The following is a 19,073-nucleotide window of genomic DNA, read 5'->3' as shown; positions in this document are numbered from 1 at the left end:
GATCCAGGAAGAAGCCTGAGTCTAAAATGTTATTGTAAAACCTGGTCTGTCGTTGTTGAGAGAGAGAGAGATGTTTGTGTGTCCAAAGTAACTTCAAAATGTAACAGTTCAGCTGAGTCTTAGTTCATCTTTATATAGTCTATAGTAAATAGACTTTATTTATATAGACTACGGTAACCTAGTGTCAAAATAATCCAAAGTCATGCTGTCAGTTGCAGTCAACCCGTTACCTCAAGAAGCCGCTGCACTGCCATCTTTGAGAAGACAGGAGAACATACTGAAGTTCTTCCAGTAGAGCTTAAAAGGGCTTTGAGAGAGGGAAGTCTGGCCCTTTGACAAGCAATATCGTATCTCATATATACAGTATATATATACTGTATGCATGACACTATGGCAGCTCAGAAGAGTAACCACAGCAACAGGCTCCTCTCCATGCACTGCAGAACAGACTGCTTTAAGACATCCTTTGTTCTTCTGCTAGAAGGTGCCACAACAGATCCCTCCCTCATGCTTGACATGCACTTCTTACTTGGTGAATTATCTTATTTTAAGTCTTTTTATATGCTTTGCAAGTATTTATTTGTCCTTATTATTATTATTTTTTATTGTTTTTACATGTATTTACGGATGTTTGTTTGGATGGATGGATTTATTAGTGCTGGACAAAAGAATTTCTCCTCCAGTGGGTCAATAGTGAGTTTATTTATCTATATCATAAAAATCGTTAAGTAATTAAAATCATTACTTGCATCCTTTCACAAATCCTGTTGTTTTCTAATTCATTCATTAATGAGGAATTGAGACTTTTTTTATAAACAATAAAAACTTTTTAAAAGGAGAAAACAAGGCAGGTGAAAGTTAGTTGAAGAGAAGATTGTCTATTATTTAGACATTAGATGAAAGATAGATAGATAGCAGATTTTGACATTTTACATCAGTGCATCTAAATCTTCAAAGAGTCATTCTCAGAATTTTACATTTTAACATCTATAAAAACAGAAAACACCAACTCATCAAATAAAGAAAACAAAAACACAATTAGACACATAAAATCAACAATATGGAACATTTCGCTCATGTTGTCTGATACTCAGACATTGTTTTCACATAAATTCTCAATGAATTCTCGCATGTATTGAGATACTGTTAGCATGTAAGCCCCCCAGCCACACTGGAAGGTTATTCTCCAGTGTGAATTCTCATGTGCGCCTTTAATGCCTCACTGTTCCGAAAACATTTACCACTATAAGTGCAGATGAAAAGTTCTTCACCGTTGTGTATTTTCACGTGTTCGTCCAGGTTTCCACTCTGTGCGAAACCTTCGCCGCATATAGAGCAGCTGAAAAGCTTTTCTACTGGGTGAAATCTCATGTGATTATTCAGGTCTGCCCGGGTTTTAAAATGTGCACCACACTTAGAGCAATTGGAGGGTTTTTCTTCAGTGTGCCTTTTCATGTGATCCTTCAGATTCCCATTCTGTGAAAAGCATTTTCCACATGTAGGGCAGGTGAAAGGTTTTTCTCCAGTGTGAGTTTTAACGTGTTGCTTCAGTTCCCCGCTCGTCTTAAAACCTTTTAAACAAAAGGAGCACATGAATGGCTTTTCTCCTGTGTGAATTCTCATGTGTACTTTCAGAGGTCCACTTGAAGCAAAACCTTTTCCACACTGAGAGCAGATGAATGGTTTTTCGCCAGTGTGAATGGACATGTGAGCCTTTAGGTTCCCGCTCTGCGCAAAACATTGCCCACACTGAGAGCAGGTGAAAGGTTTTTCACCAGTGTGAACTCTAATGTGGGTCTTCAGCTGATGTTCTGAAACACATTTTCTCCCGCACTCAGAACAGATCAGTGATTTATGATTATCTTTCTTTGCATTCACGTGAACTGAAGAGTTTGAACTTGGCTCACTGTTACTGGTTTCTCTCCAGTCTTCACTGTCATCTGTGTCAGAGCCAGAAGACAGTGCCCTATGGGGGTCAGTGACTGGTTCTGCTCCTCCAGAGTCATCTGCACAAGCATTTGTTGAGCTGTGTTGAGTTGAGCTGCTAGTCGGAGGCTCTTCCTCATCTTCAATCTTTACTTTGACAGTTGTGAACGAGAGATTTTCTTCTTTAAAAAGAGCAGTTTCATGTTCCTCCTGACTCAGACTGGAGCTGCACTCCTGCTGCTCAGGAGAATCCTCTTCTTCCTTCACCAGCAGCTGCTGAACATCTGCAAAGACACAAACACACTTGAGTCACTGAATGCTGCTTGAAAACTCTTCTAAGCATTGAAACGAACTATGACTCCGGGAAGGAACGTGGAGGGGGGCAGTTGAGTTATGATGACGAAGTAGAGGCTGAAGAGGAAGAAAATAAAAAGCATGAGGAACTGTAATAGAAGAAAATGACTGAAAATAATGAAAACACTTGACGACACCTCTTCTACTGGTTTCAACCGTCTAACAACACGATAAACAAAGTTTGGAAAAACGACTTAAAGCTCATCTGAACAGAGGCACGATGCTTGGTATTCCCAGGTGTTATGAACCATCTTTCACTGCTTATATTCATCTGGTCTGTTTGATGTGTGTTATTTTCCATTTGTATCCAACATGCCGTCCCACAAATTACTTAAAAGTGATGTAGATATAGGACATTTTAATTCACTGCTCATGCACTTCTCCCTCTTGTCAGTTTGTGAATAAACACCAGGAGACGTTGCGGGAGGACGATCAGTGTAGGAAGATAAACTGTTTGATGAGCCCGCTTGATGTTTTAAAGTGTCCCTACTGCAGTCTTTAAGTTTCAGTTTGTACTTAACCAAGGCCATGAATATGAAAAATGTGTGTGCTAAATGTAAATTGTAAATGTTTAGGTCTGGAGCTCCGAAAGCAAACGTGTCCTGGTCACAAAGGATGAGTTACACATTTTTTTCAGCAATCCTTGCCACCTTTTGTTTTACCATCTCTCATTTGATGGTCTTGTGTGATTGTTGTGTTTTTCAATATTTGCTGCCGTTTAAAAAAAAAAACAACATTTCCCTTTGACCAAACTCTGCACCCAGTAACATGCGCTGACTTCTTGTTTTTATGTGAATGTGGTCGAGGGTTACATTTAAAGTATCAAAATGTGCTTTGTCCTTTGTACCAGCTGGTGATCATAACATGATAATGTTTGAATTTTTTAATGAAGAAACACTGACAAAGGCAGCGATCATCAGATTCATTTTGTCACTTGTTAGCAAGTGTTCTTATGCACTGGAAATGATTTGTTTTCTTTTCTGTGAAAAAAAGACCTTGTAGAGGAAATTATCAAAGCTTAAAAATGTAACTCAAAATGTATACTACATGTAATGTAAGTGAGTAAGTATTTTTTATTTGTATAGCGCTTTTCCACACCAGGGTCACAAAGCGCTTAAACAATCAAAACAATACTCAATAAAGTATATACTTTAAAGGTTAAGATAAAACTGATAACACAACAGGAGTTCCAGAAAAATCAAGGAAAAGCCTGAACAAATAAAAACTCAATGTCATTTTTCTTTGGTAAGAATTAATCTTGTAATATTGGCATAAAAAATCATCAAAGGTTTTCAGTAGACAGTAGCTTTGCTCATGGTAAGCATGTTATTTGTGGATTTAAAACTTGTGTTTGCATGTACCGCAATATTGTGAATAATTACTTACGTTTGTTTTGATAGTGATCGTTGTACATGTTATTGTGGATATAAAAGTGGTATAAATGTGTATTTACTTTAAAAAGACAGTACAGAGTTGAGTTTATAATCCCATAATTATTTATTATATTATGATTATATTATTATAAGTTAAAAGTTGTCATTTGAATGTGTGAGCATGTTTGTCACAATACATTAACGCTCACAATTTATTCGTTATTCCACTAGAAGCTGGTCTGTGCATGTCACCCATGTTTCAACGTGAACCACCCGATATATTTTTATTTGTGACTGGAGTTGATTTAAGTGATTTATTTGTATTGTTTTGTTCATGTTCAAGTCAGAACAAACGGAGATCATAAGAGACCATCCTTGTCTCCTCAGTTGATCCTCAGACCCTTCAGTCACACAGCGATTCTTACTTTCATCCCCCGACCACACGTCGTTATCATCCACATGTACGTGATCCATATTATTGTTTCAAGCCACGAGATCACAAACCAAAACAAACAAAAGAGGCTCGCGCTCATACACGCGACACATGCGTTTGTTTACCTGGTGTCTTGGTCACCATCTCCAGCAGTGTTTGTATTCGCCCTCGTAACAGCAGATGTTATCAAAAACAAAACTCCTGATAATCGACTGGAAGATCCTCAAACACACAGGAGCTGTTTTTTCTTGTGGTCTGTGGACACAAAATGGAGTCGTAGTGTTCTTCTTCTCTGAGACACTTCTGCACACTGCTGCCGCCTACTGGCTGGTTCTTTGCAACTGTTGTGTGTGCTTTGCAGAGGTATGATCGCGTGTCCAAGATCAAGCAAACATGCTCAGCTGGCATTATTTAGCTTTACATGTGTGTTTGTCATCCAACTGATCCAAGCATCGTAAATCCGTGTAAAAGTAGAATTCGACGGAGTCTGACTTCTCAAGGAAGACTTTCGAGACACGGAGAAATAAAGGCTCTGCAAATATGAAGTGTGGGATTATGTGAGGCCTGGTGAAGCCGTGAACACATACGTACAAACATGTGAACAAATTCATACACAAAACGGTATTGATCCGATGCCGGTATAGTCACTGTTACTCCATACTGACATCTGCTGGATTTTTTTAAAATTTGGCAGGCGATGACACACACACACATTTTTAAACTAGTTATTTCATCCATAAAAACGATTTTGATGAAATACAAGTGAAAGTGAATTATTATTCGCCCTTGTCTATAATTATATATTTTTTATTCTAATTAAAAATATATATATTTTCATTTGACTTTGCACTTAGGCGTGTACTCACCTGCTAGCCAGCTTTTTGCTGGCATTTCAATAAAGTTTAACACTAATTTATACAGGTGAGGTTAGATGGGTTTATTTCTGGATCAGTAAAGCAGAGGATGCTGGGTCCTGGTTCTTCTCTGCCATGTACCGCTGCACCTCAAAATTGGATTCAGCTTGATCCTCTGCCTGTCGACATCATCATCCAGTTGCTGACACATTAAAAAAAAACAAAAAAAACACATTTACAGCAAATACAGGCCCCAAAACGATTAGTGTACATTACATGCCTAAAGGCCATCCCCAAAACGGAGATGGTCCTGGCTGTTGCTCTCCTTATAAATTACATTTTTGTTTTTATTTGAATCCATTCTTTTTAATACATTCTGTGTCATTTTAATGAATTTGAGATATTATGAAGTTGTTCATTTCATAAAACGGTACACTTTAAATCATACAAGTTTTTCATTTCCATGCTTAAACATACAATTGGATGATTTTAAACCATAATCAAATTACATTTCTTATAGAGATTGAATAGAATCAAAGAGACCAGGATTTTATTCTCTCTCTCTGTTTATGCCTCTTGTTTATACTATTCATTACACTGTACATATACAACAGAATTAATGTTATGTCAATTTGTTCTGTTTTTACTAAATGCCGAGTCTCAGATTTCATGTATGGTGTTGTAATTACTGTAATCATGTTTGTGTTGCTCTCCTGCGCTATCAAGTGGGCAATCAGTGTAAAGCTTTCTGAAAATGTGTGCTTAAATTCATCAGACAATGAACAAACATGTGAAAGACTTTTCTGTGGCTTCAGGTGGTCGCCAAGTCTCAAACAAAAATCTGCCAAATACAAAAGATTTGAGGGAAGATTCATTGGGTCTTTGGAACCAATATTTCCAATTTTGTGGGAAGCTGCAAGCACATCCTGAACCGGTAAAGTGGTATGCTGGCTCGCGAGGCCTCAAACATCCAACACACGCCTTGATACGCACTTCACAAAAATGATCTTTGATCACTTGGGAGACGCCTAGACACATAGTATTGACGAAGTCAGTCCTCTGCTTCCCTCTTGAGTTCTGGGCATTCATTTGATCCAAGGAAGAGTGAAACTTAGAATTAAGACAATACATTTAATTAAGGTAAAATCATTATTAAAAATAGACAATGCAAGACCTCAAGTACAATTACAGAAATCAAGTTACAAAGTTAACAAAAATCCAGATTATTCAAAGGTAGAAACTATTAAAAATGTTCAAATTATTCAGAAATGCCAAAGTCCGGCGTTCGGTCCACTCTCCATCAAATCCTGGTTCACCCACCAGATCCTTCCAGATTGAGAGTGGCTCAAAACCACCGAGCATGCTCTTCTTTTTAAAGACCCTGGGAATTCTGTAAAAATGTGTTCTTTGGGATGCACTTCAACATCCCCGTATTAATCATACTTTGATTATAATGCATGATTTCTCATGTGCCTCTTAAGGCTATCACTTCGGTTAAAAGAAGCACCACATTGAGAGCAGATAAAAGGTTTCTGTGCGTTGTGAATTTGCATGTGTTGCATTAGGGTGCGTCTGTCCGAAAAACATTTACTGCACTGAGAGCAGGTAAATGGCTTTTCTCCCGTGTGAATCCTTATGTGTGCCTTTAGGCTCCCACTTTGAGTAAAACATTTACCACACTGAGAGCAGATGAACGGCTTTTGTCCAGTGTGAATCCTTATGTGTGCCCTTAGGCTCCCACTTTGTGTTAAACATTTACCACAATGAGGACAAAGGAAGGGTTTCTTTTCCGTGTGTGTCTTAATATGATTCATCAGGTGGCCTCTTTGTGTAAAACATTTACCACACTGAGAGCAGATAAAAGGTTTTTCTCCTTTGTGAGTACGCTTGTGTTTCAATAGGGTCTGTCTGTCTAAAAAACATTTACTACATTGAGGGCAGTTGAAAGGGATTTCTCTAGTGTGAATTCTCATGTGTGTCGACAGGTGCCACATGCTAATAAAACTTTTGCCACACTGAGAGCATGCGAAAGGTCTTTTTACAGTGTGAATCCTCATGCTTTTCTTCAATTGACATTTTGAGGTACATTTTGTCCCACACTCCGAGCAGATCAGGGATTTATTATCATGAACTTTTGGATTCTCTAAAGAGTTTGAACTGGACTGAGTGCTGCTGGTTTCTCTCCAGTCTTCACTGTCATCAGTGTCAGAGGACAGTGACGTCTGGTGATCAGATTGGAGAGGTGTTTCCAATACAGAAGCTGGTTCTGATCCTCCATAGTCTCCATCTGCCTTTGTTTGAAAGTGTTGAGTTGAGCTGTCGTTTATAGGCCTCTCTCCATTTTCACTCTTAACATGGACATGAGTGAAAGATATCTCGGTGGTAAGATCATTTTCTACTTTAATGTGATGTTCTGTTACCAAAGAACTAGGACTGGAGCTCCACCGCTGCTGCTCAGTAGAATCTTCTTCTTCCTTCACCAGCAGCTGCTGCTCAGTAGAATCTTCTTCTTCCTTCACCAGCAGCTGCTGCTCAGTAGAATCTTCTTCTTCCTTCACCAGCAGCTGCTGCTCAGTAGAATCTTCTTCTTCCTTCACCAGGAGCTGCTGCTCAGTAGAATCTTCTTCTTCCTTCACCAGCCGCTGCTGGTCAGTAAAATCTTCTTCTTCCTTCACCAGCCACTGCTGGTCAGTAGAATCTTCTTCTTCCTTCACCAGCCACTGCTGCTCAGTAGAATCTTCTTCTTCCTTCACCAGCCACTGCTGCTCAGTAGAATCTTCTTCTTCCTTCACCAGGAGCTGCTGCTCAGTAGAATCTTCTTCTTCCTTCACCAGCCACTGCTGGTCAGTAGAATCTTCTTCTTCCTTCACCAGCCACTGCTGCTCAGTAGAATCTTCTTCTTCCTTCACCAGCCACTGCTGGTCAGTAGAATCTTCTTCTTCCTTCACCAGCCACTGCTGCTCAGTAGAATCTTCTTCTTCCTTCACCAGCCACTGCTGGTCAGTAGAATCTTCTTCTTCCTTCACCAGCAGCTGCTGCTCAGTAGAATCTTCTTCTTCCTTCACCAGGAGCTGCTGCTCAGTAGAATCTTCTTCTTCCTTCACCAGCAGCTGCTGCTCAGTAGAATCTTCTTCTTCCTTCACCAGGAGCTGCTGAACATCTGCACAGACACAAACACATTTGAGTCACTGAACAACAACGTGATTATTAGAACCAAAAAAACAAAAATAAACGGCTTGAAATTATGAATATATACACAACTATCTAAAGTTTGTGTTTTCAACATAAGAACGTATATCATTTCTAATTCAACACAGGGATCAGCCTCAAGGAGGAGCTGAGAACAATCTGCTAAAGACGGTACACAGGACTGTGCTTCATGGATTAAAAATCCTTAGTCTGGATATTCAGGTGAAAGTTCAAATCATTTCATCAGAAAAAGGGAACCTTTGGACAAGCTAAAAACAATCTTAATCTTGAACAAACATTTGGGTCAGTAGAAGAACTCACATTTCTCTGATACTTAAATCTCTTCACTGGCTTGATCCAGCCTTACACCCCAGCTCGGGCTCTGAGGTCTGTGGATCAGAATCTACTGATGGTTCCACGCACACGGTTCAGGACCAGAGGAGAGAAATCCTTCCAGGCTGTTGCTCCTAAGCTTTGGCACGCTTGATGGATCTACCGACTCCTTCAAGTAACGTCTTAAGACATTTTCATTTGTGCAGGCTTTTCCTTGATCTTCTGGAACTCCTGTGTTGTTCTCTGTGTTATCTTGCCCTTTTAAGTATATATTTTATTGAGTATTAATGTCTGGAAAAGCGCTCTATACATATAAATTACTTACTTACTTACTCGTTGAAAGCGACAAAAAAACAACAACTATAATTGGCCTATAATAAATAAACTGAGAGGATCAATCTTAAGTTTCTCTTTCTAAATTAAACAAGACAATATAACAACTAGTAATGCTTTTTTGTGGGGAATTCAAAATGACTAATCAAAGCACAGGTCAGCAAGCCCTCACACTTCTTCGAGGCAAAACTCTTTTTATTTAACAAAAAGAGAATTACTCACCTCTTAGTTGTGCTTCAGACTCCCGGCCACCCCAATCAAGCTACCTCACCAACAGATACACCAATTATATATTGAATTTGAACCAGAGGTTAGCCAATACTACCGTTTTCCCCATATCTCAGTGTGTGTAAGCTTCCCTATTCTCCAGTTGTGTTTCTGCCCCTTTAACCACCATTGGCAGTGAACCTGAGCCACCTGTAAATATCACGCTTTTATCAGCTGAATAATCTTTTGGAAGCCAAACAGGGGCCGAACAGTAACGAAAAGCTGTTCAGGGAAAGCGAAAAAAGGCAATAAAGTCTATGCGGTTTTGGACATCTTGTGTTGCACCAAAGGTCTATGAACTTAAATGGCAAAAGATTTGAAAAAAAAATCCAAAGGTGCGTCACTAAAGACTATATAACCACCAAAAAGTCTGGATATAGAGGTAGAAAGCTGTGAGTGGTTTCACAGGGCATAATAATCCCTGCACATCTTTTGGACTCAGGTAGTCAACTCTGATCCCTAGAGAAGAATGACATTTGTGTTTGGATACAATATTATGTTGAACCAAGGGTATTTATAAGGGTTATCAAGTTGGTGACTTGAATGTTTCTTATACAGGAAATAATAAGTATTCTTTGAGGTAATGTGAGGTTGTAACAAAAACATAAACAAAACAGCCTTTTGTAGAAAAGAATAACCAGCGATTTAAGGGGTGGGGGCGTAGTAGGAGCACAGGCTAGGAACTATATAGTGGGAAGTTAGAGAAGGACGGACCGGAAGTATGGAGAAGTTGTTAAATAATTATGTAAATAAAACATTGAGCACAAAGCACAGAACGTCTCGCATTAACAGCCCGATGACGTCAGCTTCAAAATCCACAGAGAAAGATCATCTTTGAACGAGGAAAGCTGGAAAACATAAGTTTTTCCTCCGTGTCATCAGAACATGCGAGTGCCACGTGGATTAAAACATCCGTTTCTTAAAATGTCGTTCACGTGTACCTGGTCTCTTGATCTCCATCTCCAGCAGGATTTTCTGTCGATCCGTTTCTCGTCTATAACTGGGGGATGTGAAGTGTAGCAGCAAGCAGAAGAAGACACAAAATGGATGATAGGACGGACCTTTGTTGTGGTGACGTCGCAAACTTGATGACGTCACTAAGGTTGTCTCACAGAGACAACAACCTACAGTATCGGTTTTATAATAATAATAAATATTATTATTATTACTATTATATCGTCAAACATAATGAATACATGAGAATGGACTTCAATTGGTGACTTTGTCTAATTAAATGCATATTATCCACTCTTCTGTTAAGCATCGACACTGGGCATAAAAGCCTCTCAACCCTCGTCTTCCTGACCATTACAAATTGGAGGATCCAATGTTGCAAAACATTAGAACCAAGACAGTTGTTTATTTTTACAGTTGGAATATTCTGTATTATTAAATGTATAACAATTTCATTTTAGAATAATCGATGTAGTAAAACTAAAGGGCCACAAGATGGTAGCAATGTTTATAAAAAACTTAAATGAAAGTTAATCAACTACGAGCGTTGATAAAAACAATTTTGTACATCATAAAATGATACATCAGAAATAACTGAATACTAATGAATCTAGTTATTCGATTAATTATTTTCAAACAAATTACTTGTTTGTATCGCACAGTTAGTCATATTTAGATTCAATTATTCTCTGTCCAAACATCTATCTATGATCCGTTTAATAATAGCGATTTTAAATGTAATACTTATGAAGTAAACAGAGGTCAGATCTTCGTCACGTGTTTACTTCATTACAGCAGGTAAATATGTCTTAAATTATTGTTGGATTACTTTGACTCTCCACGGTAAAGCAAATCCCGCGCATGCGCAGCCGCGATACTGTAGGCTGAACGTGCTTTATCTCTGATAACCGTAGCGACGTCACCGCACATGCGCAGCCGGGATACTGTAGGCTGCCCAGATCCTGTACTGACAATTTCCATAAAATGATTTCTGCCGTCGAAAGAGTGATTGGACTTCCTGTTAGATTTTATTTTCTATTCATTAAATTGATTCCGTAAATTACAACCTTTAAATCAACCAATTCATTCATTTGGATGTGAGGTGAGGGGCTCTGGAACCCTCGCTTCAAAACCAATATGTTTGTCCCAACAACCATGCCACCCTCATGTTCTTATGTTCACTCACAAGTTGAAGTGACGCAATTCAATTAATAGCAAACTTTAAATCAATAAAACATTGTCTTTACAACATAATTTTATCCTAAAACACGTGTATGCAGAACTCACAGCCGACCACACAACACATGAAATCAATATTCAAACTATATCAACCAAATGAAGACAAAGCAAACAACAACAGATCCCCCAGGGAGTTATTATGCCGACAACAATGTTGCTGTGTAAGATTTATTTGTCTTTATTTATTTATTTAAAGTTACCAATTGTTTAAAATGTTATTTTTTGTTATGTTCAAAAAACGTTTTAAAAGGCATCCGCATATTGTTTACACAACAACGCACAGTATGAATTAAAATGCACATTTACAATAGTGACTAACATTATTTTTGTCTGTTCAATCAGAGCTACTGAAATATGAATACATTTGATGAATCCTGTAAAATTCTGGCTGGGGTTTCAAAACAAGAGTAGGAAAGAAGATGAGTAGGATGGAGGTATTTGGATGTTTTATTTTGGACAAAGAAAAGTCAGTCCTGAATGGCAAATCTTTTAATAAGTAGAGCAAAGGAGCATTATCCAAAAGGTTGCGGTTTCGAAAAATTTCCAAATGAAAATTATGCATTTCAAATTTTTATTAAATGAGCAGTCTTCAATTTTATTAGCGGTTATTGAGATTAGAAAAATTGTGTCAACTGTGATGATTGTCTGAGGTCACAAGGTTCTCCAAGTCAAGGTGGATCTTTATTTTTCATAGAAGGAACGGGAACATTCAAATAGCGTCCATATCATTGTTTTTATGTTCCAACTCCACCTGTCGATGTTATGAGCCACATAAGGAATATATTGCGTCAAACCTAGTTACTTATGACTTTTCATATGCCTCTTAAGACTCACTTTCTGCTTAAAACAGTCATCACAGTTTGGACAGCGGTAAGGTTTTTCTCCAGTATGAATTCTCATGTGTTTCTTCAGGCTTCCACCATTTGTAAAACTTTTATCACACTGGGAGCAAATGTAAGGTTTTTCTCCTGTGTGAATTCTCATGTGTATCTTTAGGTGTTCCATCTGTGTACAACATTTACCACACTTAGAGCATATAAAGGGTTTTTCTCCATTGTGAACTCTAATGTGTCTCTTCAGGTCTGCATTATTTGTGAAATTTTTACCACACTGAGAGCAGTTATAAGGTTTTTCTCCACTATGAATTCTCATGTGTTTCTTCAGGTTCCCATTAATTGTAAATCCTTTACCACATTGTGGGCAGATATGAGGTTTTTCTTCAGTATGAATTTTCAAATGTGTCTTTAAGTTTCCACTTGATGTAAAACCTTTACCGCAGTGAGAGCAAGTAAAGTGTTTTTCCCCAGTATGAATTGTCATGTGTTTCTTCAGGTACCCACTATTTGTGAAACCTTTACTGCAATGAGAGCAGATAAAAGGTTTTTCTCCAGTATGAACTCTCACATGTGTGTTCAGTTGATCAATTTGTATAAACCCTTTACCACAATGACAGCAGATGTGAGGTTTTTCTCCAGTATGAATTCTCATGTGTTTCTTTAGGCCCTCTATCCGTATGAAACAATAACTGCATTCAGAACAAATGTAAGGTTTTTCTCCTGTGTGAACTCTCAAATGCATCTTGAGGGTGTCCATCTTTGAAAAACATTTACCACACTGAGAGCAGCTAAAAGGTTTTTCTCCACTATGAATTCTCATGTGTTTCTTCAGGGTCCCACTAATTGTAAATCCTTTACCACATTGAGGGCAGATATGAGGTTTTTCTCCAGTATGAATTCTCACATGTGTCTTTAAGTTTCCACTTGATGTAAAACCTTTACCACAGTGAGAGCAAGTAAAGGGTTTTTCCCCAGTATGAATTCTCATGTGTTTCTTCAGGTACCCACTATTTGTGAAACCCTTACCGCAATGAGAGCAGATGTGAGTTTTTTCTCCAGTGTGAACCCCCATTTGCATCTTCAGACTGTGTTCTATCAAATTATCATCACAATGATTGCAGCTGAAAGATGTTTCTCCTTTCAAAGAGTCAGTGTCCTTCATCACGTTTCCTCTATGCGCAGAACAATGTTCACACTGGGGTTTGATGGCATGTTTCCCGGCCAAGATCAGTGAATGATGTTCATCTTTGTTTTCACTGACATGAACCTCTGGATTCTCCACTGAGTTTGAACTTGAATGAGTGTTGCTGGCTTCCCCCCAGTCTTCACTGTTGTCAGTGTCAGAGTCAGAAGACAGTGACCTCTGGTGGTCAGAGTCTTCTCCATTGGCTTCTATTTTAATGCATCGAATCAATCTGCTGGTTTGAGGATCATCCTCATCTTCATCATCAAATTCCTCCTCTTTAATAAGACAATGTTCTTGTTCCTCGTGACTCAGGCTGGAGCTGCACTCCTGTTCCTCACTAGAAAATTCTTCTTCCTTCACCAGCAGCTGCTGAACATCTGCAGAGAAACAAAAACACTTGTGTCACCTAACAATCCTGTTGTGAGAACTATCACCCACCAGTCAAGCAGAACTTAATGATAAAAGTCAGACGATGTTAATCCAGGTCACAAGTTAAATAATCACATTACTAAGAAAAAGAAATGACCAAGAACACTTAGTTTTCCCTTTTTTTTTTAAACATAACAAAGCCCACTTCGTGTCATAAATCCTGGAAGTCTCCTCCTCCAAGAGACTTGTATTAACAAAGAGAAAGTACAGCTGGCTGGAGGAGCAGTGTGGCCATTTTTACGCCGTAATGGACTCCGCTCTTGTAACCTCTTGTTCGCCCAGATTGCAGACAATGGAGAACTTTAAAAGTAAAGTGTAAAACATGGTCATAGATAGTGAGAATCAGTGAGTAAGTCACATTAGTTTGGTTTTCACGCTAGTTGCCTTTTGTCAGTGTTTTAAACTAGTTGTCCTTAAACAAGTCAAGGTTGGACCGTCGCCCAATATGACGTGTTGGTACTTCAGAGAGCAGTAATTGATGACAAACAAAAGTTAAAATGGTATAGTTTATGGGTAATGTATACCAAAAGAAAGTTTTTATTTGTTTTATTTTATACTTGGGCAGAAAAAGTAGTCGTCACGTAATTGACCCTTAAACAATACTTAAACCGAGGAATCCAACGCAAAATCTGCCGACAAAGATGTCATTGTATCAACACAAAAATAGTAGCTCATTATATGATACAACCATCCATCAAGCTGAAGCAAAAAACATTTACACACATGTTGGCCAAATCAATTGCCGTATGTAAGTAAGTAAGTAAGTAATATTTATTTATATAGCGCTTTCCGAGACCAGGGTCACAAAGCGCTTAAACAATCAAAACAATACTCAAAATAGTACATACTTTAAAGATCAAGAAAATACTGAGAACAACACAGGAGTTCGAGAAATTCAAGGAAAAGCCTGAACAAATAAAAACGTCTTAAGATGTTTCTTAAAGGAGTCAGTAGACTCCATCAAGCGCAAAGAGAGAGGAAGATCGTTCCAAAGCTTAGGAGCAACAGCCTGAAAAGATTTCTCTCCTCTGGTCCTGAGCCGTGTGCGTGGAACCATAAGTAGATTCTAATCCACAGACCTCAGAGCCCGAGCTGGGGTGTAAGGCTGGATCAGATCAGTGATGTATGTCGATATTGAATTGTTTTATTTACTGTAAAAAGACTGTTCGAGATCGGGTCGAGTCATGATGTTGAGGTTTAAATAAGAACCTTATTAAACGATGTCCGGATGTGACGTACAGTGTGTTTACGGATGTGACGTTCACGTCGAAGAGACGCACGGAAAACGTTGTTTATAAATCAAGTCTATAAATCAAGATGCTGAATGTGAATAAATGGAAAACGTTTTACTTTATTCTCAGCAAGCAGCAATTCAGAAGAAAGCGTAACAGTCCGTGTACCTGGTCTGTTGTGGTCCATGTCCTGCAGGATTCTTCCGTCTCTCGTCTGTTCCTGAGGAATGTTGAGTGAAAACAGCTGCAGCTCAAATACAACAGTTACATGATCCACGGATAGAAAACACGGAGATGCGGATTCAGTGTTTCTCGGAGAACAAAATGGACGACAGGGTGGGACATAGACATGTTTACATAGACGCCGTATGGACAGCAGACTGATGTGTATAAACCGCCGCCATCTTGGTTCAGTGACACCAGAGGCAGCTGCGCATTAACAACTACAGGGAAGGAGGCACTTCTCGATCTTAAAATAAAATTATTCGCTGAATTCTGGACCAATTTCCAAAAGGGCTGGTCCGTATTTGTTTCCTCTATCAAAATCATCACATTCAAAATGTTTGGTTTTTTTTAAATATATTTTATAGTAAAGTATTCCTTCTAATAATGTCTGTCCATCTGGTCTGAAGTTTGTTAAAAAAAAAACCTGTGAAAAAAGCTTGACTAATGAGCGATTTATGATCACTTTTATAGTGTAATATAATATAGTGCACTGTAGGCGCGAGTGGCACTGTACCAAGATGGCCGCCCTGCATACACACCGCTCTAGTGGGGGTGAGCAGTCAATGCGGTGTCTATCTATGTATTTATGTGTCTATGGGGTGGGACTTCATTGTGTAGCTAGTCGTGACGTCATGGCCCTTGCACATGCGTAGAACGTTCTGAACCCAAACCAGTAAAATATGTTCATTACATTAATAACAACCACATAATAATAATAATAATAATAATAATAATAATAATAATAATAATAATAATAATAATATTAATATTAATATTAATATTAATATTAATATTAATATTAATATTAATAATAATAATAATAATAATAATAATAATAATCACAAAGAAAAAATTCGTCCATGGATTTTATTAATGAAGTTTCAACAAATTGTAAGCCCTAATTTATTTCAAATTTCTACAGTAAAATCTCAGCAAAATTGTTGGTAATTTAACCAAGTTCATCAAGGTTCATAGCCCAGAGGTTTTCACTACCCAGATATTGAACTTTATCGATTCAATGTTGATTTTTATTCAGATTGGTTATTTTTGGTTGAAGTAGAGCAATCAATGTGGATTCAATGTTGAATTACTGCCACAATTTTAACGTTGGAAATCTGTCATTGAATCAACATTGAATCAACATTAGACATAGATGGTGGGTGTTGGGGGAGGGACATTTGTGGCGTTAATGTTGAACATCTATCCTTTTAACATATATTTATATTTAATATTCATTATTATCCTCAAGTACTACCTGCTCATTGTTGTTTTACTCATAACTTGCATATCACTGTACCGTGAATTCATATTTTTCTTCGGAATTAGAAGAAGAAAGACGAAGCGCTCCAAAGAATAACATTGATTATTTGACTTGAATAATAAATAGGACAAAAAGGTACACGATTTTATAAATAAATACATAATCACAAAAAAAACAAATAAATAATAAATAAAAACATTATATTTTTATTTTCAAGGCCAATTCCTGTGTGCTTGTAGGATGGGGAGTCAGAATTCAGTAATGCAAAGAGAAGATTCTGCAGGCCACCAGCAATATATTTTCCAGGTACAGTGGTGAGACCTACTGACCTTTCAGTAGTGACCTTAACTGCTACGCTTACTTTTAAGTATTCACGCATCTATTTCTAACATTTTGTTATTGCAGTACTTTTGTCAAACCAAGATGCTTCCGTACCAACCCCTGATTCAAGTAAAGGTATACAATTACTTATTAAAATGGACTTTAACTTAAAAGCATTTACATTTTTTATGTAAGTAAGTAAGTCATTCTTATTTATATATGTCTTTTTTTTCCTCTGGAGGAAGAGGCTCAGAAACTGCTCAGCACTTTGGCCAGTATTATAAAGGTTAGTGAACCAATTCACATCCTAAGTGTGTTGTCCAAGTTAAAACATTGACAGTGTAGTGTTTCGTTTCACATTGTAGGCCTAAGTGGAATCTGCTTGGAAGAGTCAGTACAACTGAATAATGTTTGGTTGACATTAGGGTATATTTTTTCTAGAGTTGTTGTTGTTATATAGTTTCATTATATTATTTTGGGATAAATTACTTAAGTCTGATGAAAACAAATTAATTGTAACTGTAATTTTATTACTGCTGTGTACACATTGCTGTGTATTTTTTAAGGTCCAGCTCCTGAAACACAACAGGGAATGTAAGTAAGTAAGAAAGTAATTTATATTTATTGAGCGCTTTTCTGCAGTAAAGAGCCAATCCTTGTGACTCTATTTTGTTATACTTTTTACCCTTGTCTTACATCTGTGAGATGAGTGTTCTAAACTATGTCATTGGTCGATCTGTACCTTTTTAGACATTTCTGTCAAAGGAATCATGAAGATGCTGACAGAACCACATATGGAGGTGAAGCTAATACTAAAGGAGGAACCAGTCTGTACAAAGATGGTGAACCATTTTTACGAGCAAAGCGAGAAATGGCTCTGCTATGCACCTGATAGGAGAGCTGGAGTTGCAAGACCAAGGGAGGAAAACAGCTAAAGGGCAAATTGTTTAAGTTACATAAGTTGTTCAGGAAATTATTTTATGTTCCATAAATATGAAAACATTAAGATGTTACAATGTGTTAATATAGTAATTTAACATTATTTGTATGAATATTTAATAGATTACTAAATTAATAATGGACTTTTTATTTTGTCATCATACCAGGCAGTAAAGCCGCCAATAAATTAGTGTTTATTTTGTTGTATTATGTTAGGATTGCTCCAAATGTGTATTTTAGACAGATGGTAGTGATATCACTAGCTAATTCACTAGTTTCGCGTGATGCTTAATTAACTATAACTTGAATAAAGTAAGAAATATATTTTTAATAAGGAATATTAAAAGCATACAGAGGGTGGGTGAAAATGTAAAAATGGCCTTTGTATAATGACATTGTTTCAATGTGTGTTTCATTTCTGTTTTACCTCTTATTTGCTCAGGACATTGAATTTTCATGCACTAGTAGGGATAGACATCATGAAGGGCAGGACTTGCTTATGAACAGGTGAGCATCATCACTGAGGTGAACGTCCATTTCTTCTCACTTTAGCAGCTCGACGATTTATTATTTATGTGACGACTTTCCAGCCAGTTAAGGGGTCCAAGGAGTCTGGACCATTTTAACTCCGGCAGCTGCCCCCTCGATCTTAAATCTGATAAGCTGTACTAGACATATTGACGTTTAAGCAAAAGGAAACACATTTCATCAATATTAAGGAACCTGTCGACGAGCCAAATGATTGACAGTTTAAAGTGTGATTAAGTTGCCTCGGTTTATTTTCATCAATATATGAAATATAATTGAATGATTAATGATTGAAACATCATGACACCTTTTGATTTCACTTCCTCTTTTAAAAATTACTTCTGGTGTTTTTAGGATGGAGGCTCTTCACAGTTGAGAACAAGTTGATTAATTGATAGCTTCAACCCTGTTTTGGCAGCCTACTACTGCCTCCAGATTATCTTATCTTCTGAGACCAATTTCTTGTTCCTCATCTACTTTTGCTGTGGAGATTACTGACCTATAAACTGTTAGTGGTGTTGCCAGCTCTTAAATATGTATATATATATATATGTGTTTCTATATATATATATGGATTGATAAATATATATATATATAACTGTCTATTTTTTATGAATCTACAAGTGATCGTTTGGTTTAGTACAACCTTTTCGCTGTTGAAGTTAGGTTCCACCGTCACAAATTCACCAAAGCTTAAGGTTCTGTTGGGTCGGCTCACTTGACCATAGTAAGCTTCCACTACAAAAAAAGCTAAAAGTAAAGGGTTATTTTATTTCATTTGGAAAAAATTCTGTCTGGGGTTTCAATACAAGAGTAGGAGAGAAGATGAGCAGGATGGAGGTATTTGGATGTTTTATTTTA

General features: G+C 37.6%; 3 protein-coding genes across 4 annotated transcripts; all 3 read right to left on the bottom strand.

Moving 5' to 3' along the window:
• Positions 1–682: 682 nt before the first annotated feature.
• Positions 683–4,335, bottom strand: LOC148087672 (uncharacterized). Of its 2 annotated transcripts, XR_015711315.1 has the most exons (3): positions 4,212–4,334; positions 2,280–2,337; positions 2,136–2,210 (listed from the first exon to the last, which is right to left on the bottom strand). XR_015711315.1 is itself a non-coding variant. In XM_087790624.1 (2 exons), exons 1-2 carry the CDS (start codon positions 4,228–4,230, stop codon positions 1,180–1,182), a joined length of 1,050 nt encoding a protein of 349 aa, XP_087646750.1. In that variant the 5' UTR covers positions 4,231–4,335; the 3' UTR covers positions 683–1,179. The 2 variants fall into 2 exon arrangements, 1 of the variants encoding a protein (XP_087646750.1); XM_087790624.1 differs by lacking the exon at positions 2,280–2,337 and having other exon boundaries at positions 683–2,210; positions 4,212–4,335.
• A 1,740-nt stretch (positions 4,336–6,075) lies between these two features.
• Positions 6,076–10,101, bottom strand: LOC148087671 (uncharacterized). Its single transcript, XM_087790340.1, has 2 exons — positions 10,004–10,101; positions 6,076–8,100 (listed from the first exon to the last, which is right to left on the bottom strand). Exons 1-2 carry the CDS (start codon positions 10,020–10,022, stop codon positions 6,389–6,391), a joined length of 1,731 nt encoding a protein of 576 aa, XP_087646466.1. The 5' UTR covers positions 10,023–10,101; the 3' UTR covers positions 6,076–6,388.
• A 1,583-nt stretch (positions 10,102–11,684) lies between these two features.
• On the bottom strand, positions 11,685–15,296 carry LOC148087670 (uncharacterized). The gene is made up of 2 exons (XM_087790345.1): positions 15,107–15,296; positions 11,685–13,654 (listed from the first exon to the last, which is right to left on the bottom strand). The coding sequence occupies exons 1-2, from the start codon at positions 15,123–15,125 to the stop codon at positions 12,054–12,056; spliced, it is 1,620 nt and encodes a 539-aa protein (XP_087646471.1). The 5' UTR covers positions 15,126–15,296; the 3' UTR covers positions 11,685–12,053.
• Positions 15,297–19,073: the final 3,777 nt, after the last annotated feature.

This window comes from Callionymus lyra, chromosome 1 (assembly GCF_982586985.1).
Source record: "Callionymus lyra chromosome 1, fCalLyr1.hap1.1, whole genome shotgun sequence".
Taxonomy (NCBI): Eukaryota; Metazoa; Chordata; class Actinopteri; order Syngnathiformes; family Callionymidae; genus Callionymus; species Callionymus lyra.
Note: the sequence above shows the minus strand (reverse complement) of the source record. Positions and strands in the feature narration are given on the sequence as shown.